The sequence below is a fragment of the Calypte anna genome, chromosome 4B (genome assembly GCF_003957555.1).
Source record: "Calypte anna isolate BGI_N300 chromosome 4B, bCalAnn1_v1.p, whole genome shotgun sequence".
In the NCBI taxonomy this organism is placed as follows: Eukaryota; Metazoa; Chordata; class Aves; order Apodiformes; family Trochilidae; genus Calypte; species Calypte anna.
The window spans coordinates 16,802,418-16,830,109 of NC_044249.1; the positions used below are offsets into that span (position 1 = coordinate 16,802,418).

At 38.0% G+C, this 27,692-nt stretch overlaps 1 protein-coding gene across 7 annotated transcripts in view; it reads left to right on the forward strand.

The window, feature by feature from the left end:
• FAM53A (family with sequence similarity 53 member A) overlaps positions 1-27,692 on the forward strand; it is a 70,575-nt gene that overhangs the window by 19,496 nt on the left and 23,387 nt on the right. For 6 of the 7 annotated variants that reach the window (XM_030450697.1, XM_030450692.1, XM_030450693.1 and 3 more), the window contains 3 exons: positions 2,913-3,159; positions 9,460-9,514; positions 11,780-12,582. In XM_030450697.1, coding sequence (XP_030306557.1) covers positions 3,082-3,159; positions 9,460-9,514; positions 11,780-12,582 — 936 coding nt within the window. In that variant the 5' untranslated portion in view covers positions 2,913-3,081. The remainder of the gene's footprint in view (positions 1-2,912; positions 3,160-9,459; positions 9,515-11,779; positions 12,583-27,692) is intronic. The other variant, XM_030450699.1, reaches the window with a different exon arrangement.

A 27,692-nucleotide genomic window follows, 5' to 3' on the forward strand; every position in this document is an offset into this window, starting at 1 on the left:
GCACATTATGGCTTTGTTTTAGAGTGGATTCCTGGTAGGTGAGAATGGTCCATAATGTGAAATAAAGACTATTAAAGGAGGATGAGGAGGCAATTCACTTCTAAAGCATGCTCCTGGTCTGAACTGATACTCTTGGGGTTTGTTGTTGGAACTCTTGGTGGGATGAGCAAATAGACCCTGGGAGTTGATCTGTGAAGGTTTATCTGTCTAACACTGTTTTTTCACCTCTGTCCCTTGCAGAATACGTACTTTAAAGAAAAGTCTTTCTCAGTGGAGTATGTCTTATTTTAGAAAGTGTTGCTTTTGAGTTACTAAAATACAAAATTTTAATTTCCATTTTGCTTGTTTCAGAATTGGTTGGGTTGCACACTGTCAGAACGGGCCTGAATGGTTGCAGCTCTTTAAAAATGTGGATATCTGTTCAGTTCAGCTTGATTTTGAAAGAGCCATGCTTCTGTGATTTTAATTTCCTTCTGCTTCATCCTTTCATGCAATTGAATGTATTGGTTCATTAACTGAAGACTAATCCTTCTGTCTCCTGTCCATATTCTATCTTGTATTATGCTGACTAAAATTTTCAGTGAAACATTTGACATTGAGAAGAACTGAGCAAAATATAAATACTGTCTAGTTATCTGATTACAGATCAAAACCTTGGATTTTCCTTTTTTCCTTGAGGAAAGAAAATAAAACAAATTTATATATGACTCTTCCAAACAGGAAAGTTTAAATGCCTGCTGAACTTTTCAACTGGTTCTTAATAGTAGTAGCCTCTTAGCTGTGGAAATCTTAATCCTTAAAATTAATCTGCAAGTCTTTGTGCTGGTTACTAAGCTCCTCAGCTTCAGGATGTTTTCAGGCTGTGTATGGATAATTTCTGTCTTCACTGAGCTTTCATCTTGACTCATATTCTGGATTTTAGATCTAATTTAAACTTCCCAGGTTTGAAAGCAATATGACAGTGTTTGATGATGCTGTGCTAAGGACTGCTCTCTTCACACACTTGCCCTTCAGCTTGTGCAGCATTTCTTGAGTTTCACTTGGCTTTGGCGGGTGCTGACATTGTAAAGGGTCTTTGCAGGGTGTCCCAGTGAGTGTAGGAGCTTGAATGGTTTTGGTATTTGACTTGGTGTAATTTTAGAACAGGGTGTCTAAATACTTCAAGTTGTTGGGTGCTTTCCTGAAACATAGGACACAGTAAAACCAGACCAGTGGAATCTCCAGATACCTGGGTAGCATTAATTATGGTTGAGGAGCACTTGTAGCAAATATAATATGCTTTTATAACAAATAAAGTAGATAGAATGAGGCCCAGAGATGGTAGAGAGGATGATTGTGGGACAGCTCTCAGGCTAAGGAAAGCTGTTCCAAAGCAGATCTCTGCAAAGATGAAGTTGTTGATGGTTAGCATATGAATATCATATTTATAAGGTGTACTCAAAGGTAAAAGGTTTAAAAGATAATCTAACATTACCACTAATATTATCTTCGTTGTAGATGAGTTTAACTTGGGTTATGGATTCGAGTGACTTTTTCCCCTCCTGCTTCTGGTTATTCAAACAGATGAAAAGTAGCAGTGTTGAAAAGAGACAGTATATTATGGAAACATGAATTTAAAATAATTTTCTGCTATTTTTTAATTGTAGACTTTAACAGGATATATAAGCAAACCTCTGGTTCTAGCAGCAGCAATGTTCCATCCCTAAGGCTTATGTTACTTTGGTTAAATTTGGGAATGCCTGGATCTCTTACCTCTTTTTAAATTCCATAAGCAGTCACTGAATATGCTCAGTCAACTTAAACTGTGAACAAAATGGTCAGTGCCTGTCACTAGTGGATCACCAGCATTAAATGAGGAAAGGCATTTTTGTTAGTACAGAAAGGCAAAGTTATGAGATGTGTGGTTTGTTGAAGGTACTGTGAAGAAATTACAATTCATACTAACAGACTCTGGTTTTGGAAACTGGAAGTGAATTTGAGAACTGGTGAGTCTGAAAGACTTGATAGTAGAAGAAGGAAAAGAAAGAAGCTGAAGTCCTGTTATTTTATTCCAGTTCTTGAGAACTGAAAGAATGAGATGGGCTTGAGGAAAGTCCAGAGGTAAAATAATCAGGTAATGAAGACTTTGGGGATACAGTGAGGAGTGATGTGGCAGTAGTTAAGGGTAAGTGATGCTGAGGCAAGAGAGAGAAGAAATTTAATGTAGAGGTTGTTTAAGGATAGAAAGAGGCAGCTGGTGAATCTGCTGCTTTTGATTTAGATGACTGCTCACAGAATAAAGTTATCTGAGCTTTTGTCAGTGATGCTTTTACGTGTATGGAAATCTGTCCTGCTTACAAGTTTAAGATCTGGTGTTTGTTGACAGGTAGCAATTACATAACCTTTAAAATAGAAAAAAAAAATACAGGGAATATATTAAAAGTAGCTCAGAGTTTGGAAGGTGGATGTAGCATTTGAGCTACTTGCTGCTCTATTTTTTTTAAAGAAGGGTTTAGCTATTGTAATATGTCTTTAAATGGCAAATAGTGTTATACATCCAGAACTGTATGGTAGGTATCTATGTTTTATATGCGGTTCCAATCTACTTGGTTTAAAGAAGGGAAAGCTTAAGACTTTCCTTCTGCCTTGGTTAAAAATCCTGGGTAAAATCAGTTTCATAGTAGGAAATGGCCAAATAATATCCTGATCTCTTGAACTCTGTGTGAGTTTCTGCTTCCTTCTGAAGTTGTAATCAATGAAATCTCAATAGGAGTATATTTTCATGAATAGAGATGTGTAATGCCAGAAAATAGTACTGGTTACAGGGTAGAATACTTGAATGAAGGAATGGTCCAAACATGAATCCTTATATTACAACACTCTGTACACAAGAAATTTTCTGACTCTTTCCTTTTTCTGCCTCAATTTTGCAGAAAATCAGACATGATACACTGACAGCATTTGGAAATAAACTTGGGCAATAAGATGGAAGGATAAATCTCAAGACTTCACACCAAAAGAGAAATGGCTCATGAGTATTGAAACAAGAAACTGAAGAGCTTCCAACACTTCTGTGTGAGCAGTGGAAAAGGAACAACTACCATGGTAACACTAATAACAGAGAAGCTGCAGAACCAGAGCTTGGATGATCTGACATGTAAAACGTACAATATTAATTTGGTAAGGATCTACTGAAATGATGTGATAAATGTGAAATGCAAAATAGTTTAAAAAGTAACTCAAAATCAAGAATGTAGGTCAGCCTGAATTCAGCTATTTGCATTAGGACGGGTTTGCAGGGTGGATGAGAGTTGTAAGAGGAAAAAGTGAAACTTAAGTGTATGGTCCTTCTTGAAATTTTGCTTTCTTATTTTAGTCATCTCTTACCTTACAGCTTTGTTTTTTATAATTAGCAAAAAGCCTGCTCTCTTTCAGTTCTAATGACTGAAAAGAATTATCAGGATTCCTTTTTCTGTAACAAAACTACAGCTACTGGTATGTAGTAAAAATTTTTTCATGCAGCCAAGAGTTGTTTATTTAAGAACAATATTTACTTGTAAAACTCATTGAGCAGCATGTAGGTAACTATCACCACTGGGCAGAAGGAGAGCAAGTCATCAAGTGAGTGCAGTTGACCTGGAAGTCATGTGTCTGACTGACAGACTGATTCTGGTAGATGCTTGCTTTATCACTGTGTCAGATACCTGGTGCTTAATATTTACTGGGTAATTTTCTGCTGATTTAATGTGTGGGGGCCATGGTGTAGTTCAGGCGTACTATTCAGGCAGTAAGGAATCTATTCTCCTCACATCTCACCTAAGAAATGAGATGCTGTGTATTCCAGCATGAGGAATACTAAATAAGTCTCTTGTCTATTGTATATGGCCACCTGAGAGCTGAGGCAATATTCTTCATGTAACATGCTAGCCTTATTTCACTAACTGTAACTGCAATGGCACCTTTCTGTAGGGCAAACTTGAAGGTACCAGTGTGACAAACACACAGATAATTAGACTAAATGTCTAGGTGTTATTCCACTTTAGTTCTGTTATTAAAAAAAACAACAAAAAAACCTCCGAACATTGAACCTGAAGCCTGTTCAGTTACTTGATTTGGCCTCAGTTGCACTTGTGGCTGAACTGCTTCCTAATTTGTTTCATAAGCCAAATCCAAGCAAAGGCATGTCCTGAATGCAGTGGAGTTTGTGTACAAGTACCTGAAATGCTTACATGTCAAGTGCTTGACCTTTGTCCAATACTTTGCCCAGTTAGGATGTCTGATAGTAGATATTAATCAAATGGATTTACTTTTAAAACTGCAACAGATCCATTTAGAGATCTACTGGTAACTTACTTGTTCTTACTATATTTAGCTTAAATATGTACTATTCTTGAAAGGAATATATAAGGTCTTGGAATGATGTTGGCTCTTAAAATAGAAGTGCTTACTCAGCTTGCATTTGTTGCAGCTTGCTTGATGAAGAACTTTCTATATGTGGGTTGTAGAAGAATCAGCTGTGTGCTTGCACTGGGACCTTGTAGCTTGTTACTAACCTTTAGCCCTTAGGTGTGAGCCTGTGGTGACACCTAATCATTAGCAGTGCTTGCCTCTAAACCCATAGTGGCATTTTGTTAATTCTAGATTTAGAGGCATTTAATTAAGCATAAGTCCAGAAACTGAGCTCTCCTTTTTCTAATAGTTGCTGTAGATTTTGGACCAGAGACTTGTAAGAACAGAAGGATAAATTGCTGTTTTTACACCATGTAGAGCCTACAGAGAGTGCTTTGGCATGCTGTAATATGTTATGGGTTGGTTGTTTTTTATTCCTGTCTCTACCTGTTCTTACAACAAAGCATGAAAAAGGACTATAGTGGAAAACAGCAGATGATGTCTCATCAGTAGTTTCATCCTCTCCTTTCTCCTGCTCTTAGTCCTTTAATCTTTCAAGTAATTTGTCTTGTAAATGCTTTAGTTGTTGCAGAAAATGGGTTCTGAGGTCAGAAATGGGTTAGGTTTGTACAGAATGGCAGCTTGAGAAAGCATGGAAGTGGCAAAGGGAGGTGTAGAAATGGAGAAACAAGTGTGAATAGAAGTATGCAGTAGGTTGTTCCCTACTGAAAAGGATTCATGGCAGCAAAAGATGGCTTCTTGACTGACAAGTGAACCTAAGGGAACGAAAAATTATTCTTTTCTATTAGTAAAGACAGCAGCTAAACTTTAAAGTACTAAGACTTCTAGTGGAGGTCTTGAATCAGCTGCAGAACATTCAGACTTTGTGGCAGAAACTTCAGGTTAATGCTTTAATTTCTTCTAGTAGCAACAACAGTTTAGAGTAATTCTTGAAATACTCTTGCCTCCAACCTTTCATTAATTGTGCTGGCACAAAGTTCTGTGTGACCATGTGGTGAGGATTAAGACTAAGCTTTCGTGCCCAAGTTAATGTTAACCCTTATCAGTTTCATGATACCTTGCACAGTGCATCTGCTCGTCATGGCTCAAGTAGATAAATTAGCTGGGGAAAAGCTATCCTGTAATACAGCTCTTGAATGGAGGGTTATAAAACAAGGAAAAAGTAGCTCTTTTCAAAACTGTTTACCTCCCAGCTGGTTAAGCTGGGCATAAAGACAACTTGTCTAGGACATAGTACACTTTTTTTGTTTGTGTAAGCTGGATGATGACCAAGTACCTTGCTTTACTTGTTGTCTAAGTGTGTTGTAAAATACTGGCTGTAGCTTATTTTACTGCTCTAGTAAACAACATTCTAGTTTTTCAAGATGGTGTAATTCACTTGGCCAGTGCATGCTCAGTTATGTTGCATAGTCTTGTGCTGCTAATGTCTTAAAAAAACCCCAAAACCCTAATTATTTGGTTTCTTGCTGTAAAAGCAGGGAGCTTGTCCCAAGCTTCCATCTCAAATGGGCACTGTAGCTCACAGGGTAGAGCAGTACCTTGACTCTTACTTCTCAACAGTGAGATGTTCTGTGAGCATATTATGGATTTCATGAGTTGAAAACATCATTAAATCATATACTTTGGTCTCTATTTCATTGAATGTGTATCTCTTGAATATTAAAAATCTCTTGGGTGTTAGCACTTGGATACTAACTGCTACCTTTCCTGGAGCTGGGAAGGATGCTGATAAACTGGAGGAGTTCAAATATACTTGTAAGCTGGACAAAATGCCTTGAAATTAATTGTAAAATTATGGAGATCAAGAAGTCATTCTAAGAATGAGGAAAGTAGCACAAATTGGGAAGCTCTTAATGTAGTAGATTGGAGTCTATGTAGGAGAATAGTTAGAGTTTTTGTTAGTTGGAGTTTTGCTACCCAAGAACATTTTTTTAAATTAATGATGTGAGTCAGTCTCACTTGTGTGCCTCTTCCATTTACTCAGTTTCAGCCAATGTGTCTCTAAGTGAACAGTTTAACAAAAAAGCACCCGTTAAGACTCAGTAAACCAACTGAAACTTGCAATGCTGTCCTAAATGTCACACTACACAATTTTTCCTTTTGGGCATAGTCCCTCTAAATACACAAGAGGTTCTACTTTTGAACAGCTGTTTCAAAATCCACTCTCTTGCATGAAGCCTTTCCAGTTTTAGGTGAAACTTGTACTGGATTGTTTTCTATTTCTCTATCTTAATGTGTTGGAAGATAATGGTGCATGACTTGAGTTCCCTCTTCTAGAAAATGACCTTGTTGAATAATTTGGCTTTATTCTGAATAACATTTCCTTCACATAGAGGTTATCAGTCCTCCCTGTCAAGGTTCTTGGGAACTGCAGTCACTTTTTGAGTGTAACAGAGCTCTACATTTGAGGCAATGTCAGGTAGATCATAGCAGAAAGGGAATGAATGGGGGAGGGTAGGTAGAGATAGCCAGCCCAGGAGAGCTGATAAACTGGTTCATGCTTACAGTAATATCTAATGGGACTTCTGCCATGTGTTGTATAGATATAAAGATCCTTGTTCCTATAAACAATTTACAGCCTGATAGTCAACTCAAGTTTTGACTTCCAGACATCATTAAAATACACTACCAGATAGTGTTTCCAAGTATTTTAATTTCTGTTACAGAAAGCCAGGTATATATTATGGAAAAGATTCTTTACTTAGTTTTCTGGTGTCACCCCTTATTCCAGTGCTTTGACCTTTTACTGGAAGCAGTGCATCTTACTGTCCTTTTTCTGCATATGATGTCTTGTGTGACATTCTCAGTGAGTTTTTGGTCTGTATCTTCAAAGAGTTAGCACTTTTCTGTACCTTAACAGGAGTCTGTATAAAAGATTACTTAAGAGAGCAAGTTGTAGTTGTAATGTGCCTTCTTTGCTGTACTGCTGAGCACTGACTTCATTACAAGCTGCTTAGAAACAGCTTTAAGGACAAGGTTGCTGTCTGTGTTAGCACTGGACTTGTTCCCTCAACAGGTTGTTTGTATGTGATCCAATTTTTTTTCTGTGCTCTCCTTGAAAAAGGCTTTCAGTGCTTTGCAGCTGTCAGAGATGTAGTTGTTTAACCACCTTAAAAAGCTTTGTACATCAGGTGGAAACTAAAGTGTAGGTAAACAATTCAGGCCTTCAAGAGGAGAACCTTGTTAAAGATATATTTGGATGAAAACTAATAGTAAAAACTATCAATTAAATAATTACCACATCAGATTGTCCTTGAGGGTACTGTTCCTTCCAAGCATTGAAGGTCTTCACTTCTGTGAATAGTCTCTTAAACATCCCTAATTATTATGTTAAGTCATTTGTTTTGCCACTTTCCATGTGGTTCTAGATACTCCAGCTGTAAGACTTTTTGGCACAGAATTCTGTTCCAAATATGTATGTATCTTAGTTGAAAAAGTTCATGTTGCCTCTCATTTAGGGAAAAGTGGTGAGAGGAATTTTCTGGAAAGTCCTTTAATGTCTCCTTCAGGGACAGCCAAAATGTGACTTACCTGAATGTGGTTCAGTGTTCTGTGTGATACCTTTGGGGCTGTTCAGAGTGAACCATTGATACTGGCCTTTAAAACTGGCAGCTGCAGTTATGAAAAGCAAACTAATGAAGGTGACTGCTGCTCTGCTGTAGAGTTGCAAACTTCCCATGGGTTGAATAGGGCAAATTAACTGCAAATCCAATGGAGATTCAAACTTGGGGTTCTGATGTTAGCCTGCTTTAAAAGGCAGCTTTGAATGCATCTACAGATGCAAATGTAAATCTGCTTTTCTCATGCAGACATTCATAAATAATAAGATAAAATCTGGCTGCTGTACTAGCCTTTCATCCTTTCCATTATTTCCTACCTCTAAAACAGTAACACCAAGAGACTATTAGCATGGCTTAGCCTTTGTATGTTATGTGTGAGGCTCAAGGATATAAAGTTGTCACTATCACTCTGTGTGTTGTTAATAGCAAGAAAAAAAAAGCTTTGTAGCCCAAGGATGTTTGTTTTAAAATTGACTTGGTATCTGGAAAGGAAGTGTTTGTACAATGCTATCTTCTTTGGCTATACACAAAACACAGTGTTCACAAAGTCTGTTGCTCTCTTTAAAGAAATTTTCTTCTCCATCCCGAGGTCATGATGGGGGAATAAATAATGACCCTTGGGCTCTGATCAAGCCTTAAGCCATTTATTTGTAACTCCCTTACACAAGGCTGGATAGCAAGCTATTTTTTTGTCTGAGAAATCCAGAGCCTTTGTAGAAATATTTTCTAGGTAAAATAAGTTACATTTTAGTAAAAAAATAATTCTGCATACAAACTTTATGTTTCAGATGCTGCTGAAGCTTACTCATAAATTTGAAAGCCTTTACACAACAATCTTATTTTAAGCATGGCTTTTACAATGAGTGGTGAACCATCTCCATTAAACTTTGATTAAAAAACCTATTGATCTGAAAAAGATGATTTCTGGTTAGGAGAGATTCTTTTAATTGCCTGTGTTCATTTAAGAAATAAGAACATTTTGCTACACTGAATCTAAAGAAATGTAGAATATTAGTAAAGCTTGACTGGGATAATGTTCATGGTGGTGACCCTTAAGGGTTTGTGTATTTCATTTAGATGAACCTTTTCCTGTCTGAGTTTAACGTGTTTTGCCTTTTAACTTCAGATTGAAAATGGGAACTCAATTGTTAGATTTAAAAAAAAATTATTTTTCCTCTCTACCAAAATAAGAATTGCATCAAAGCTTTTTCATGAAGGGTGAATTGCCACTTTTGGTTTCATAATTTATTCACATGGACTAATGTTGCAACTCTTGAAACATTTTGATACTTGGCAGTCTTATCTGAAAACATTACAAATAGCTAGATTCCAGGGGTTTTATTTATAAAGATCAGCTGTTCAGGAGTTTCTTCAAGATACCAAGCAAAAACTTTATCCTTTTAAAGACATTGTTAAATGCACATGTAGGAAACTGAAAACTGCATGCAGTTTCCTTCAGGTGGATGCTGTTTCAGACTGTTAAAACATTTTTTTTTCTGATTGATTTCAGTACTCGTCTGAGAAGTTGAACAAAAGTGGCAGCTTGTTCCCTTTCGAAATCAACGGTAAGTTCTTCAGAAACCTTAGCTGTGTTTTACTGAGGTAATTGGTATAGCAAGCAGCCTTTCTTTTGTAAATAAGGTGAGGGGGATGGAGCATGCTGTTGTAGAGCCTGCTGGTTTAAGCTGGTCTTTGAACAATACTGGGAATAGCTGGTTGTTAGTTTTGTACTTGTGATCTGCTTTGCATAGTAAAAGCCCTTGTAACACTTTTTTTTTTTTTTTTGGTTCTGTATCTGCTTTAGTGTACAGAAGCACAGCAATGCTGTTTTTCATTCTAAACATCTTTTCAGGTTCTTCAGCTAGCAGAAAGCTCTCACATCTTTACACACCTTACATGCTTTGCCACGTAGGGTTTGCATCATGCTGGATATTCTAAGTTGAAGTCCAGTGCATTTGGACAAGTGTAATTTTGTTTTTTTTCTCCTTGGTCCTCTGAGGATAAGAGTAAGTTATATCTAGCAAAAATAAAAGTACCACTTATTTTTAAAATTTCTGATTTATTAAGAGATGGGCTTGAAATTTTGCTGTTCTGTTGTGTCTATGTTTGGAAGATTTTCATTTGTTTAGTAATATGCAGATGGTGGTTTGTGTGAAGTTTCAAAAGGAAATGGTATTTTATCTTAAATTCCTTTGCCATGCAAACAATTAGAACACACGTGCAACTCCTGAGTTATTTTTTTAGCACTTAACTTAAAGCAGCCTCCAAGCCTGGGAGAAAGTTTCCTAAGGATTTTTAAAAATCAGGCTAGTCTGGGCTAGCAAATTGTCCTACAGTAGATGCTAGGAGTTTAAAACTTTATCTGGATCCCATTGTGTTGGCTATTTTACTTGCACTGAATTATGGATAGTCCCTGCCTTGAAGAGCTTACATGCTTAAGGCAAAGCACAGTATGTGGTTGTACCCATCTGAAAGAATGGAGGAGGAAGGACAGAGGAATTCTAATAAAACATGTTGTTTGAATAGGCCAGCTGTCTGCACAGTTAAATGATTTTGAGACAATAGGGTGTTCTTTAAATAAGATCCAAATAAACAGGATAATCCATGACATACTTTGGGCATGGAACATGTACAACTATTTGGGTTTGCAGCTTTTAAAGCTACTCAGCAAATCTTTTATCTGTTGATTACTCTAAAACTTGTTTTAGACTGCCAACTCTTAAGAACATACAAGTATTTTAATGTTTAGGCTATATCTAAGATCTCAAAATAGGTGTGTGGGGAAAAGCTCAGTATTTTAAATCTCTCTCTTTAAAGCTGGGATAAGTGAAATTTACTTGGCTAATTGGTTTAAATTGGCAATTTTTCTAACCAAGCATGAAGCACTGTTAACTGGCCAACAGTTTTGCAGCTTTTCAATTTGCAAATCCAATGTCTGCTGTAGTTCTTCTTACACTTCATTGTATAATGTGGAGGAACAGCTGTAAAATGTGCAGAATGTTCTCAAAGAAACACTTTACAAAAGAGCAAAAGGCTTCTCTGGCAGACTGCTTTTAACCCAGCATTTCCACTTCAGATGAGAAGTTATGCACTATGGGTTATGTCTGTATTCACAGTTAAACTTGCCTTAAGTTCTTAAAGGATAGTAACTTTATGCATTGAGTTAAGTTTGGGTTTTTTCACCCTACATTTTGAATATGAGGAAAATAGGAAACAATCTGCAGTCTAAATCAGAAACAGTATAAAGTCAAATCAAAGTAAAGCTTTTCACACCACAGAATGTGAACACCCATCTCTCTGAAACCTTTCTTTAGTAAGAGAGACTTAGAGAAGTGTAACAGCCAAATGAAGGACAGCAGTCTATGAAGAGATTATCCTACTCTTTTACATTAAAAAAAAGCAAAACAAAAAACCAGTTCCTCAGTGGGTTCTCTCATTACTTGTTAATCCATTTTGGCTGTACCTTAGTTATTCACTGTTACAGGTTTAATTGTGGAATATGATGTGTACTAGGAAGCATGTAAGCTGTCCCTGTAGCTTGTTGAGAAACAGTGTTGTAATTCCTCAGAATACAGGAAGAAGCATTAATAAGGTATAGATATAATGCAATCAAGGCATTGCAGTATGAAATATTTTGGTCTTCATGTTTTGGAATGTTGTCTTTTTAAAAATGTGTGTAACTACAGGGGGAAATTCTGATTGATAGCTGGGTATTCATGACTTATCCTTCTGAGCCTGAGTTTGATTCATGGTTTTACATTAAACTGGGTTTAAAGTAGATTGTGTTTTTTCCTTCATATGTTTCACCTGTTTATTTCTTTTCTTTTCAGAAGAGAGTCCTTGGAAAGCTTTAAATGGGGGTTGCCCAATCCAGACTGACACAACGAGGAATTCAGCTTACACTTTCCCCGTGTGCCCGTTCAGCACCGGCACAGCCGGGAATGGCAGCCTGCAGTGGCAGCAGGAATCTTCCAGTCCGTCTATGGTGTCGGGATGGATAAGTGAATTAAACCTTAACGAAAACTCGGGTCAGCCCTTGGCACCACCAACAAAACGTCACTGTAGGTCCCTCTCGGAGCCAGATGAGCTGGCTCGCTGTCGCTCACCGTGGAAGCCTGGCAATTCCAAGGTTTGGACTCCCGTGTCAAAGAGACGGTGCAATAGCGGTGGCAGCGCTACCCTGCAACGCTGCAACAGCCACGGAAGCGCGACCTTGCAGAGAAGCACAAGTATCAGTCTGCCCCAAAACATACTGTCGCTAAATAATGTCTTCACCATCACCAGCTTCAACACATCACCAGTACCCAGACCTTCCTCTGCCAGCAGCGGGTTTGTGGACAGCAGCGAGGGCAGCACGAGCTCCAGTACCCGCTGGAATTCCGGAGGCCCTTGTGACTTTAACCCAAGGCGCCGCCTCTCCCTCTCCCAGGAGCACATCACCGAGACAGGAAATCTCTTGCCTTCAGCCAACAGCACTCCCACCTCCACACCCGAGCTCAGCCGGCGGCAGGGATTGCTGCGGTGCCGCTCTCAGCCCTGTGTCCTGAACGAAAAGAAAAGCCGGCTAAAGCGCAGACGGGAGGAGGATGTACGATGGAACAGGCCATCCTTAGACTTTTTTAAAATGACACGGGTGAGATTTTACTTTCCTCGGTGTGTGAAAGGAACCATGGCAGAAAGGCTGCTTCTAGATGAACCGAGCTATTTTCTAGTTAGGATTTACTTGGTGTGAATAGTGATTTAACTTCAGCAGTACAGCACGCTTTCTGCTTGCCAGTGCTCTGCTCTATAGCAACCTAATCTTTCCTCCCACCCCTGGTGCTGAAGTCCAGTCTATTTGATATTAAGTACAAAAGACCCCTTATGAACTACAAAAACTTGCTTGAAGCAGAGGTCACGGAAAAGTGGCTTGTTTTTAAGATACAAGGAAGCCATAGGGAAGGGAAGTAGAGTAACAAAAATGCCATGCTACTGAGATCCCAGTGTGCAATAATTTCTAAGTAATCTTAGTATAAATCTGTTTGGTTGAGCCTCCCCTTAAGTTATGAGTAATTATGTAAGGCTAAGTAACAGCAAGTAAACCCCTATATAAATGAATTAACTAAAGAAACTGCTAGTAAGCAGTCAGAAATAAATTTGTCTTCCAACATGGCAGTTCCAGATGTTCCAGCTCAATGGAGGAGTGTTTTACACTAGTTGTTCAGAACTGTTCTTCCCTTCTCACATGAGATAAAAGGTTCTTCTTGCCTATGCTTTGCATGTAATACAAATGCATGCACACAGATCATTTTTCAAAACTCGTGTCCACAGAGACAGCTGCTCCAGTGTAAAACAGAAGATGCTCATTTAGTTTCTGTAGATGTAAAATTGACTCTTAAGTTACGGTCAAACAATGCTTTATGTTAGTGAGAATATAACCCTCCAGCCTTCAGTGAACACCAGGCTTGGGAAGTTCGTGTGAGTAGTGAGGCTGATGTAGTTCACAGATGTAGCAATAAAAGTGTAAGGAAAAGAAAAAATTCTGCACCACATTCCCTGCATTTGATGCACTGTGCAAAAAGAAATGGGTGGGGTGATGGCTAAATGTCCAGTCTGTGGTTCCTGGGTATCAGTAGGCTTTACTTAGAAATGCATGGGGAAAAATACTAGTATAGGTGTTTGAACTGATCTGTCCACTGTGGGATATTCTCTGAGTTGATTAGTTTATGCCCACGTTGCTTAGCAAGAAGTCTGTAGCATTGCATCTGTCCTTCTCTTATAGCTTTGCAAAGCAACTGATTTATAGCTTAAAGGATTTTCTTCTTTAAAAATACAGCTTTTTTGATCAAGCTGTGGGGTAGATTATGGGGTGGCAGGCCATACAGAGTGACTTGCTTCCAGACAGGGTTAGCAACCAGTTCTGGTCTAGAAAGACTAGAAACTGTTCTGAGTTTTGCTTAAGATGCAAGTTTACTAGTTAGGATATCAGAATTTAGCTGTTTCTCAGCGTGCTAATCACTGCTGAGATTAACAAACTAATCTACTCCAGAAATATTAGTGGATTTGCCTTTCAGCTGCCCATGTGGTCTGATGCAAGTTGGTTTATTTAAATGGAATATAAAATCAGTTCCTGTCTTGGCTAGAATTGATTCTTCAAGCTCTAGAGGTGAGATGCAGTATTTTGGACTGGCAGAATAGTTTCAGTTGTTCTAATGTTAACTTCCGAATAATTGATAGGATCTCTGTGAAGAAAACTTGCTCTAACTGTGTCTATAGGAAGTTCTTTTGGCTGTTTAGATTTGCTGCTGAATTTAAAAGTACTGGAGACTAATGTTCAGCCAGTCTTGATCACTTTTTGCTGTAAGGCCTATTTTGAAATGATGTTTTCTTGATAAACTGAGTAGTTTATGCAACAAAGTTCATTCTACAGTGTCAAGGCCTATTTTCTTTTCAGCTGTTTCTATAGAAGCTTCAATAGAATCTTCCTATAAATATTTCTGTGTATTTAATCAAAGACACAAACTACAGTTTGGAAATACAGCAGCATTCAAACATGCTAAACTTTAATGAAAACATCTGATTAAAACTAGGCAAGTACTTGTCCTGGCTTAAGGTGAAGTAAAAACTGAAAGTTTGCAAGAAATGTTGGATTTTTAGTGGCAACTTGCTTACCCATTGCACTGTTAGAAGTCTAACATTACTTCATAGCCCGTCTTCTCCCCATGCACCAAATCTTGGCAAATGTATATGCTCTGTAATTTAAATTTTGGTCTTAAACCTTTCTCCCTAAACTTAAACAAAATTACTGTTGTGGAAAATATAATCTAATACTACGCAAGACTTGTTTTGAAGTGTCACATGAGAGGTGGATGTGTCCTACATCTGCGTGTATCTTGGTGAAGATGAGGACTCAGATAAGGGGAAATTAGTAAGACCTCTTTCATGTATTTTGATGGCTCTTTATTGTTTCCAAAAATACTTTTCCTGTGATTTCAGATTCACTTCTAAGTCAGTTTATGAAAGACCTGTGTTGGAAACGAGGAATTTTGTTCTAAGCTTTATTACAAAGTTCTGATGACCTCAAATCTTCCTAAAAAGCCTGACTTACCAAATAGTTGCTTTAAGACCAGATCAGTAATTAGATAATTAGTATTGCTTGTGGAGAACTGGAATCATAGTTGACCCATGTTAGGTCTGAAAGTGCTGTGAGAGTTCTCACTTCACATTTTGTTGGTATATTTGAGCCACAGCTTCATAAAGGAGTTTTGAGTCTGCAGACATTTCTGCCACTGCTTTGGGGTCCTGAAAGGTTGGCACTGAAACAGCTGATGGAATTGCTCAAGGTTTTGCAGCTGGGAAGCCTCTCAGATCAGCATTTTTTGGAACTAAATGGTTTATTTACTTTAACCTGAAGCAAATGCTGTTATATCTCAATGAAATTCTGGAATAGCTGCGTGTTTGGGTGAAACATTAGAGGAAGAAAGGGGTGAAAGGCCATTTTGGGTTGGCTGCGGTATTTTAGGGTGTTGGGTGCCAGGGGGGTGTTTTTTTGATGGTATTATTTTGTTTGGGTTTTTTTCCTGCATTGGTGAACTGATTTTTGTTGGTGTTTTTTTTTTTAACCAGCTAAGTTCTGGAAAATATACTTGTTCAATGCCACTTTAGTCCCTACTAATTTGCTAAATGTAAGTGCTAGAAGATAAAAAGTCTGAATGCTGAAAGCAGCTTTCCCATTGTTACTGAATTTATGCTTAGATTTCATAGGTGAGTAAATTCAGATTAAAAGAGTAAATTCAGGGTAAAATCAGATTATTCTTATAAAGTATACTTGTTCATCACTTGCTGCTTCCACTTTTGCCTCTTTTTAATATTCTAATTTGTGCTTTTATTTAGAAGGAGCTAAACTGGGCAGCTCTGAAAATCATAAAACTGTTGCTGTCTGTATACTTGGATTTTATTTTCTTCCGCAGACCTTTGTGCTTCTAAGTTAATATATTCTCTCTGGTTTATATTTTATGGTTTCTTGGAAAAATATATGCAGTGTCTTCAGTTTGCATAGAAAACTACATAGACACTACACTAATTTTCAGGAAAATGAGTAATGAGAAATAAATTGAAATGATCAGGCAGACTGCTATACATCACTCTAACTCTCACATAATGCTAAATTCTGGAGAAATCTTTCTGGACTTGAAGCTGAAGATGCAAACTTGTGAAACTTCAGGCTTTCTAGAACATGAAGACAGCTGTAAAAACAAGTGGGAAAGACTGTAGGAAATGATAACAAAATCTGATAGCTGTTTTCAGCCCCAGAGGACTCAAAATTAATTTCTCTGTTCAGCTGGGTTCTGATGGGTTCTAGAATGACAGAATATGGTATTACCATTCAGTATTTGTTCACAATCACCCAAATAAGAAGCTGATTCCAGTGAGGAGAATGGTGTTCCCTGCAGCAGGGATGTCTGGGTGATGGCAAAGAGCCTCTTTGGACTTGAGCTGAGGATGCTGCTAAGTAAAGGTGGCATTTAGCCTGGTAACTGCAGTTAGAGGTTAGAAATGTTTCTGTACTGAAAAGAGGAGGAAACTGCTGAGCTTTCTCAGATGTTCTGCTTCATGAATTCCAGCAGCTGATCCTGAGGTGCAGGAAGTAAACAGCCAAGAGGTTGCACATGTTCTGTAGTGTGTTAGCAAGTTTTATTGTGACAATGAGGTTTAATTCTTTTTCAGATCAAACAACACACTCTAGTTTGAAGTCCTCCTGGTGCTGTAACATTCTTGTGCTACTCTTCCCCCATTGCTGTGGTATGAAAAAAAAAAATCTTGGTAGTATGCTTAGAAAAAAACCCCCAGATTTCTTTAATGTGTTCTCTGAAGTGGTCATTGCCTTTAAGTATTTAAAACAAGGTAGTAGGCTTCATCTAAAGGAGTAACTTCAGCTTTTCAGTGCTTTGGCATCTCATACATTGTCTTACCTAGTCTGATGATAACACAATAAAAAGTTGTAAGGGTCTCTAAACATTGAAGGAACTTGAGGACTGAAGTTGGGATTTCCTAGCAAACAGTGCTTCTGCCTTCTTATAAATCCTTTAAAGTCATCTGGATTTTATACTAGTGGTTTTTCTTGGTACAGAGAGAGATCCCCAAGTACTACATCAGGTCAGGCCAAACTCTGTGGAGCTTGGCACTGTGCCTGGTGGAGCATGCAGAAGCAATGAACATGCAATGTGATATTTCCTCCAGTATGATGGTCTGGCTTTGGCCACTGTGCATCTTGAGGGCTTCAAAGTGTGCATCACTGGTTCAAATTCTGACAACTACTGATCTAATTTCTGCTGTTAATCTGGGCCTTTTTTAACCCTTTGTCTTGGGACACAGTATTCCACAACAGTTTAGGTTTTGGTCCTTATCTTCCCCAACACCTGAATGCTTGATTGATTTTCTTTTTTGGTGTTGAAGGTCTTGAATCGATGAAACACTTGGATAACTTTACTCTTTAAACTAAATCGAGCTTAAATTGTCCCTGCTTTATGTTTATTGACTTGATGCCTCAGGTAAGTGATGTAGTGGCTCTGTTGGATGTACATAGCAGGGAGAGCATCTCACAGAAGATAAGTTTTTACAACTCAGAAGTTAACTTTGGCTGAAACAGCAAGACAAGTGTCACTTAGGTATGAGGATAAGCAGAGAGACTCATTGGTGATTTCTGTAGAAGTTTAAAACTGCACACAAAGTAGGAATGTTTGGAGGGGGGTGGTGGGGGATATATTTCCCTGAAGGGAGTGATGAGGAGGTAATTTTTTATGAAGGGCAGAACAAGTCTGAACTTCGATGAGATGACCACTACTTTTCTTACAGAGGCTTTCTTAGTATCTGCTGATCTCTCTTGTGGGATCTCTGCATCTGCTTATTTGAATTTTACTTTGTCAGCCAGTCTGCAGAAGCCAATGTGAATAAATAGGTGGGATGTGATACTAATAAGTGTCTATACCAGGCTACAAACTTGTGGTGCTATCTGAGAACTATTAGGTATTGATTTTGGTTTGTTGCTTTTTGTGTTCATTGTAATAGTCAGGATGCCAAAAGGTAAAATATTAGTCATACTGGGGCCTCAGTTTAAGCAAAATAGGAAATTATCTAGAAAACTTCCAGGTATACCTTGTTCCAGTTTTGTTTGCTTTGATTATGGTACAAAGTGGATTAATGTTCCCAAGCTGCACAAGCAATGTCACTACTGTGAGTACACCTCAAACATGGGCATGGAAGAGGCAGAATCATGCACATGAGTTGTGTAGTGAAGGAGCTGCTCACTTATGCTAGGTTTTTTCCTAGGCTGATGTTTTAGCATGTGCAAGGTAGAGAAATTATCAGTCTCTCACAATGCTAGGAAGGTAACCTGAGAGTCAAGCCTGGTCTGGCTAAAGTAGGTTAAATACTGGCTCATGAAACTCATTCAGATTGTGTTCTCTAAATAGTAAGCATGTTGCTTTAAATAGTGTGAGATGCTTATGTAAAGCTTATCTGTTATAACCTCCTGCCAAAATGGGAACAAACAGGTTATTTGGGGTAGATGTATTTTCTGCTTGTGGATTCAGTTAAGTCAGCAAAGGCAATTCTCTGCTTAGGATGCTATCCTTGTGTAGTATGATTTTGGGAACTTAATACAATTGCAAGTCCTAATCACTGAAACTTTCCTTGTACTCTTGCAAGAAGATATAGTGCAGCATCTCTTGGTCAGAATATAGCTCTTTTTTTTTTATTCCCCCCTACCTGTGGGTTTTACTTTTTGGTTCAATGATGATACTGCTGCTTCTCAGGTAAAATAGATGAGAGATGTCCTGGCACTGTATGGAGTTATGTTCTACTTCAGGGCACTCTTGATGCCCTTGGCTTTTAGAATGTGGATTATGGAAAATACAGTAAAGATGAGCTAGATTTAGTGGAGGATTTGGGCTGATTTGGATCAATAAAATGGTAGCAAATTTATATATGCAATGTTAGTTATTTTGCTAGCAAGTCCTCTTTGTATAAGATTAAGGAACAAAAAACAGCTGTGAATAAAGCAAAGCAGTTGAAACATTGACAGAATTTTGATTATTTTTTGAGGATTTAATACCTATTCCTAGGAGAGCCTTTAACTTCACATTTGAAAAATAATCCTGGCCTACCTTTGCTTTGAGAAACTTCTAGGGCCTTTTTTTTTATTATTCCCATGATAGTAATTTCTAGAAGTGATCATAAACCATGAAAGCAAAAGATAAAATTATTTGAATTTCAAAAGCCATGATATAATTTAAACTCAGTGGTCAATGGTCTTCTTCAGAGTAAGAGAACTGGATATCAAAGTTGTCTGTCTGAGTATATTATTGGTTTAAATCCACTTTGAAATTCTAGGTATAAACTTAATTCATAGCTGAATTGAAATAGTAAGCAGTGGACCTCAAGGATAATGTTTCTACTGTTTGTCTGTATGTGTACCCTTACATGCAGGAGGTCTAAGACTTCATTTCCAAAATGCATTTTTTTTCCTTTGTGGGCAACTTTATGACTTTGAAGACAAATGTCTGAACTGAAAGGGATACAGTAAGACCTTTGCAGGTCCAAAGGAGGGCAACCAGGCTGGTGAAGGGACTTGAGCACAGACCCTATGAGGAGAGGCTGAGGGAGCTGGGGGTGTTCAGCCTGGAGAAGAGGAGGCTCAGGGGAGACCTCATCGCTGTCTACAACTCCCTGAAAGGAGGTTTTAGCCAGGTGGGGGTTGGGCTCTTTTGCCAAATGACTTTCAACAAGACAAGAGGGCATGGTCTTAAGTTGTGCCAGGGGAAATTTAGGTTAGATATTAAAAAGAATTCTTTCTGGAGAGAGTGATCAAGCATTGGAATGGGCTGCCCAGGGAAGTAGTGGATTCTCCGTCCCTGGAGATATTTAAAAAGAGACTGGATGTGGCACTCAGTGCCGTAGTCTAGCAACCACAACGGTGGTTCAAGGGTTGGACTCGATGATCTCTGAGGTCCCTTCCAACCCAGCCAATTCTATGATTCTAAGATACTTGCATGTTTTCTAATCATGAGCAGAGTGATAGTAACCTGTCTGTGTGCCTGTATGATTTTGGAGAATGTAATGCAAGTCAGATCTCCTCTGCTAGGAGTTGGTCAAGCTTATTCATTGGAAAATAGTTTAAAAGCTAGAGAATTTCTAGGATCAGGAAGAAATCTGCTTTGAGAATATATGGAATATATATGAAATATACGGAAGGCTGGGATGGCTTCTTCAGATGCTTGCTCTCCTGTGGCATTTATGAAATTCAGAGTCTTTCTGAGAACTTCAATGGTGGCCATTGACAGTCCCAGCACCACAGGCAATGGTGAAACAGGACAGATTCTTAACCCTTTGTGCCTGCCCCTGGATAACAATTGTCTGGTAAACTTCCAAAAATTTTGACTTGAATTGTAGATTAAATTTGCTTCTTTGAAGTTGAGCAATATACATTTAATATGTAGTATGATTGTGACTCCTATATCCTCAAATGAAAAGGATTGTAGAACAGTTTGAGTTGAAGTTGTGTGGGTGACTATTTACATTTGGTTTGCTATCAATCTGTATCAATCTGTAACAGCCAATTGTGGAAATGATGGGTGAGGAAAGATATTTTAAATCGTCCTGTTTAATTCTGTGTTGATGCATGATTACTTTCCACAGTATATATTTTTCTAGTATTTGGTCCAGTGTAGCCTTTTAAATGCCTCCAGGGATGTGGTTTCCTTAACAGATAAAGAGCCTTTTGTGGGAAGCAAAAGCAATTTTGCTTAAGCTATAAAACTCATTCAGACTCACTTAAGATAGTGGCATGTGTTTTTGGATCTCTTTTCTACTGTCATGATAACAGATAATATTTCATGGGAATAAAAATTAAACTTCCTGGTCTTCTGGTTAATGAAAACATATGAGCTCTCAGTCTCTCTTTGAAAGCAGCTTCTGCAGCAGTTGGAGGGATAGCAGGTATTAAGTGTGGTGTCCAGGGACTAGAAATCTGTATCCTGTTATTTCTTTTGGTTTTGTGAAAATGTTAGGAATGATTGTGCTTGTTGCCTGGAACATGTTTTCATGAGAATAAAAGAAAACTACACATGAGCAGTAGGCTTTTTTACTGTAAAAAATAGTAGTCAAGGACTTGAAGCTTCTTGAAGAGCTTTCTGAGGACTTGAGTAGAACCACTGAAGAGTTCAGCCAGATTTGTTTCTTAAATATTTTGATTATTCCTTTCACTAATACCTGTGTCTTTTTAAGTTCCTCAAAGTACAACAGGTTAATCAAAATGAATAGACAGTCAAACAGTGAACCTTTTCAGTCACTTGAGATTTTATTTACTCCTCTTTGTGAAGTATTACACAGATGCTTCTTAATTTTCCTTCTCACACAAGATTCCCCAAGTGGCACAGACAGCAGCTTGACACAGGGCAACCAGTGCTGATTCCTGACTTGAGGAAAGCAAAACCATTCTCTTGGCTCACTCTGAGCTTCCACTTGGGGTGTTGTACATGGAGGCTGTTGAACTAGAAATTTGTTCCTGTGTCTGAATTCATGTAGCTTAAATATACATGAACTTGTTAGCATTCTTCCTGACTTCTGAATTATTTTGTACCTGGTATTCCTCTATTGCTGTATCTATTGTTGGAGTGGGAACTTGCTTTAATAGCTGTAGTATCTTCAGGGAGGTATTGAAGTACAGAGCCTGCATTTGTGACATTAAGTAGCTCACTTAAGTTTAAAGGCAGCTTTTTTGATCTCATTAGATGGTTTTTCCACTGGACTTTGGTAATATCTGACAGTCAGTTATAAGTTTGGATTTTGTCATTTCAGGTACAGTTTTATGGCTCTTTCATACTTCTAAACATAACTAGATGTACTGCATGTCTGTTTTGTGAAAGTGATGTAGGAAGTCTCAGCTTTTCTATTTAAGGCATCACTTTAACATCAGTTAAAGAGCTTATCTATAATTACATAATTCTTATTATAACTGTAATGTTTGAAAACTGATGTTTGTTTTCTCTAAGTGAGGTTACCCCCATCACTTCCCAGATGCTTTTTAATATGAAGCACTTGAAAATACTGATTTATGTTCTTTTAAATCTCAGTAGTGTGTTTAATAACTAACAAAGCATCATAACACTGTTTTAACTTCTTTTATTAATCTTAGACACTGTACCAAGGGAAAACAGAATTATTCTTGGACCAAAAGCTTGCACTAAAATGTTTGTAGCAGCATTGCCTGATGACAGCCTGGGACCAGCTTTGAAGGGTGGCTTGGGGAGCAAATGGGACCTTTCCCTGGTGCAGGGAGGTGCAGAGACTTCAGCGTGGTTTTTAATTCTTTGCTGTGATGAATTCTTGGGGAAGTGAAAAAAGTTTAGGTTCCTGAAAATGAAGCAGGCTGTTAGATTCTGCAATACTTTTAGAGGAAGGTAAATATTGTCTAAACATTTTCAAAACTTGGCTATGGAAAAGGCAGGTTGGGTTATAGCTGAGCTTGACAATGAATCTCAAATGGTGTTACGGTGTGTAGCCACTGAACTGACTTGTCTGAGCTTTTCATGTAAAACCTGTGGGCTTTATCCAAGCGTATGCAAGTTTGGTCTATTTGAACCTTTGTGCCTGCAATACACGTAACTGATTGTGCAAGCTGTAAGGGTTTCCTGGCAGAACAATGGTAACTTAAGAGTGCAGTTATTACAAAAGCAAGATGTAGGAGGCTTTGTGTAGCAGCAGAGTGAGTTGATGAGTTTGGATCCTCTTTGCTTGACGATACATGTTGAGTCCAACAAATTAAACTGGGAAGAATGCCTGTATTTTGTTTTGGTATTTCTATCTTTGTTTTATTTCTTTTTTTTACAAGCAACACTTTCCCACAAAGTAAAATTACCTCTGAGAGCAATAGTTTGTTATAGTAATTCATTTACAGTTTGGGTAGTTACTTCTCAATACAGCTGAAAAAAGTGCATGCTTAGATACAAATAGAGATATTGAAACTGTACTACTTGTCAGCTTCCTCCTAGTTCTTTGAGTCTGATATATATTTGAGAATGAGACTTCCTCCTGCCCTGCTCAACAAAGTGTTTACCGGGAACTTGAATTTATTTTTTCTGAAAAGTAATATAGAGAAGACCTGTGTTGGACTGTGTTTTCCTTGTTCTGATTTAGATCCTGCTTAGAAGACCTGTGTTGAACTGTGTTTTCCTTGTTCTGATTTAGATCCTGCTTAATCACTTAAGTTTTATTTCTGCTTATCTGTCTAATGTAGGCAAAGATTAGCTAATTTCATTCTGGACACATCTACTCTTGTGCAATTTTAAGTTTGGATTCTCCAAGCACTTGAGTTCTTCTGTTGGTATTTTAGTGATGTTCATAAGCAAACGTTGGTGTGTGTGGCACTGGAGAGATGTGTTACCTTCTCTAAAACTGTGCTTTCCTGTGCTCATCCTGTAGCACGTTAGAGTTGTGCAGTCCTTTATTCTGCTTTGAAATGATGGGCATTTTGGCTATAGAAACCCCTTTAGTATTTGTTTTTCCTCTTCCTCACTCCCCTCCCCTTGCCACCCCTGTGGTTTGAGTTTTGTATGGGGAGGACTCAAAGGAAGGGAAGCTGAATTCCTTTTCCTTGTTTTCCTCTTTCAAATACAATGGTGATTACAATGTCTGTGTGAAACAGGCATTATATTTTGGTACTAATGTTATGTCTCAAAGCAAGTGAGTCATCTTCTGGCTGCCTCAGAATATGATAGTCCTTAAGAACTTTCCATATGAGGAAGCAATAACAGATTGGTGGGATTTATGGTAATTAATGTCCTGCTTCTGCTAAGCTTTAGTATCTGACAGGTATTTTGCCTCTTTGTGGTGTGGTTTAGAGAAACATTTTTTACCCAGTTCATAATTGGATCTAATATATGAAGCCTTAAATGCTAACTTTTGTATTGGAACAGAAAAGCAATGTGAATTGCTCTCACAGGGTCACCTGTTGGTGCTTTTTTGTTTGTTTGTTATGGGTTTATTGTAGGACAGCAGTGATTAGACTTTAATCTATTAAAAGTAGTTATTTGGGAGACAAGTTAAATACTTTGCCTGTATTAGTGTGCATGTAATGTTAGCTTTGTATTTGATTTAAATGACCAGAAGTATCTTTGTTATATTAAAAATTATTTTAAAGTAGTTAGGCTCACCTAATTATTTTTGAGATGATTAACTTAATGCAGGTTTAGCTTAGTATAAAAGTATACAAGTAACTACTTCAAGCCAGAAGTTTCCAGTTGGCAATATAGGGCTTTATTTGAGTAGCCTGGAGTGCTTAATCATCTGAGCTCATGCTTTCTGTTAAATAGGAGAGGGTTTTTCCATAGCACTTCATGGCTGTACTGAACACAGGTGGTGGTCTGAATCCATGCTGTTGCAGTGCATCTGCTGCTGATCATGTCTAGCCTGGTGGTTGGTATAAAACAAGTAAGTCATCTCTAGTTTTCTGTTACTCATGAAGATGTTTTCACACCAAAGCTGTTAATTTTGGTAACTTTTCCAAAGTAGGGCTATTTTGAGAAGGAAGAGCTGCTTAATAATCGGTGTCTAGGTGTCTTACTTTCCTAAGAGAGGTCTAGGGCATGTCTAAGTCTTGTGTAAGCTCAGAATTACTACAGCAAGTGTTGGCATTGACAGATCCTTCAGGTAGGACCAACGGATGCTGCCCCAATGCCTTCTGCCTCTACCAGGCTTAAATTTGAACTTGCTTTTAATTTTTCTAATTCTGTTTTAATAAACAGGCCCAGCTAACTGAGACTTCTTTTTCTGTGGTGTAAGCATAAATACCTGAGGATGAATCTCCAGTTTGCCAAGTTGTTGGAGATAATGCAAGTCTTAAATTTGATGCTTTCATATCACAAGCAAGATGAATTACCCAGATAGCTTAAAAAAAGGAGGGTGGGAAGGAATTGCAGTACATCTAAGACTTGGATAATACAGATCTTGTCTAATACTCCCTTTCATTATGGGAAAAATCTCCTTTACCTACAGCTCTAATTGCTAATTAATGACATTCTTAATTTAGAACATCATTAGACATATTTAGAAATAGTGTTTTAGACTGAGCAGTATTAGATGGGAACATTTTTCTTAATCCTGCACCTGAAAAGATCTTGCTGAAAGAACAGATCTTAAGTTTTTGGTACTGAAACATAACTGATAACTACACATTTTAGCAGAGTTGTACAGGTCATAAAGTTTGTTAAGAAGAGGCCTTGTGGTTTATTTCTAACCACAGCAGAGCATTTTCTTGACCTATTTATTTTACCAAGACAGATTACTATTTTTCTTACCTTGAACACTGTTGCCTGAAGGGCTTAGTCTGATGGTTTGACACATGGTTTGGAAAGCCTCTAGTCTTTGCCTCTGTTACCACTGGATCTGGATGCTATTCTGCCCAGCTGTGTTCTGAAAAAAATGAAAAAATTGTAGGTACTTGAATCTGAAAAGCTCCTTCAGTAACATGCCTTGAGAAAGCAAACCCTGCTGTAGGTGCAGAAGGTTTTTTTTCATAGTATGAATCTTAAATGTGCAAACCTGAAGCATGGAGCTGTTCTAGTGTGAGTCAACATATTTGTCAAATGGCCCCTAAGCATTCTTACAAGTATTTTGTATGGCTGTATTTATGGGAAATTGGCCAGCCAGCATGATGCCTCTTCACTAAAATTCCACGTGGTCTAAAAACTTTGGAAGAAAAAAGTGTTGCCAGCTTTTTCTCTTGTTACTGGTTCTCCGTGTGTGCCTGCATGTGTTTGTTTTATACAGAAGTTATGGGCTATTATTTGCTGCTCCAAGCTCTCTTTCCTTTGGGAGGAGGACAAAATAACTGAATGTTGGAAGCAGGAGTAATTTGTGTTGTATTACTGTGTGAGAGCAGGGCATGTGCTGAATTAAGTAGTTTACACAGCTTGCCACTCCTCAGGTTCTGTTTCTTTTGTATTACTGTTCTGCATCTCCCTTTCACCTTTGCTCTGCCTTGCTTTGCTGCTTTCTGTTTCAGGTTTTTTCAAGTTCTTTGGTCTGGTGTCAAAATCCTGTTTAGGTTGCCTTGCAAAGGTTAAGCAACTGTCTTCTGGTGCTGAGCATCGATAAATCCTGCTCCTTTTTTATCTTAGCAGTAAGAAATGCTCTTTACCTTCTACCAGGATGATCCAGTGGAACAGAGTAATCTTTGGTCTTCTTTTGCAGTGGTACCAATAATGTACCAAATACCAACTGATGGTATTATCTGTAGATTCTATATGAACAGACTGAGCTCATCCTGCCTTATGGAAGCTTCTGAAGTTTTCCCTCACCAATTAGGTTTGGGATCTTGTGACCCTGACATTTGGTGGATATCTCAGCTTTGGCCATAGCATGTTTAATGGCCAGACCTGAAAGTAATGAGCATCTGCTAATGCTATTTGAGTTCCCTTAGCATCCTCACTTGCAATTTTTGGTTTTGGTTTTGCTTAAAATTGTTGTAAATTCCTTCTGTAACAAAAGGGTCATCTGTCTGAAGTCCAGATTGTCCCAAATGTCATTATCATTTATTGAGACAGTAGTAAACTTCTTCACAATTATTTCCCTAAGTTCTGCTATTGCAAAACTCTTCTTGATGATTTTGGGTTCTAAAGTGTAAATATAATTTCGTCAGGAGTGAGTCTGTTGGTACATGCATGCTGTGTCTTCTGCCTTGGGAGCTCCTTGTGCACCTGCAAAATAACTTTGGTTCAGTGGTGAAAGCAGTTATTGCTCATTTGAAGTAAAAATCAATGAACTGCCACATTCACTCCAATTATTAGTGACAATATGAGGTGTTTCTCTGTCCCTGTCAGAGCACCACAGTAACTTGGGGGAGTAGAGGAAACTGTGACCTAAATAGGAAAGAGGCTGAAAGCAGTGATAGATTTTATTGTCTTCAGAGCATAACAAGTGACAGGTTTAGGACACTTTGAATTTCTTTTCCATTTATTTACTTATTTTTTTAAAGGACCTTTTTTGCTTTGATATCTTCTGGAGAATTATTGCAAACAGTGCTGCTTGGGTGCTTTAGCTGCTGTCATACTTTTTTTTCTTTTTTTCTCTATTGTGGTAAAGTCCTTCCCCTCTTGTGAAACTTCATATCGTGCCTTCCATGGGGCATCATTTGATCTGTGTTTGTACAGGGTAGGGATCATGTCCAGTTTTGTGATAACAGTAAAGTTTTTAATAGATGTTAGCACTTTTACTATTAAGTTACAGCAGAAATAACTTGATCCTTGAAGTTCATGCTTGTAAATGGTAACATTGAAGATTAGAGAAGGAAATGAGGAATGGCAGGATGTAGAATTGCATTTTTAGTGAACATTTGTATCTGTAATAACCTCTAATCTGTAAGAAGAAACCTCTGTGGAACTGTTAGCAAACTATGAATGCTGTGAAGTCCCTCTGTTAGAGCTCCTTCCCCTTCTACACATCAATTCCAGATCAGTCATACTGAATTGATTTAATGTGATTCATACCTGCTTTTTTTTTTTTTCCCCTCCATCTGAAAAGGTTTTCTGTGCATAGAGTTAAGGCATAGGGTGATGTTGCTTTTCTGAAGAAGTAAGGTAGATGGCATGAGTATCACTGATTCATTTAAAACTATTTTTAAAAATTAAAATTGCAGTGTCTTTAATTTTTCTAATTTGCATTTTAGATGTTAGAATTCTGAAAACCAATAAGCAAGATACTGTGGAC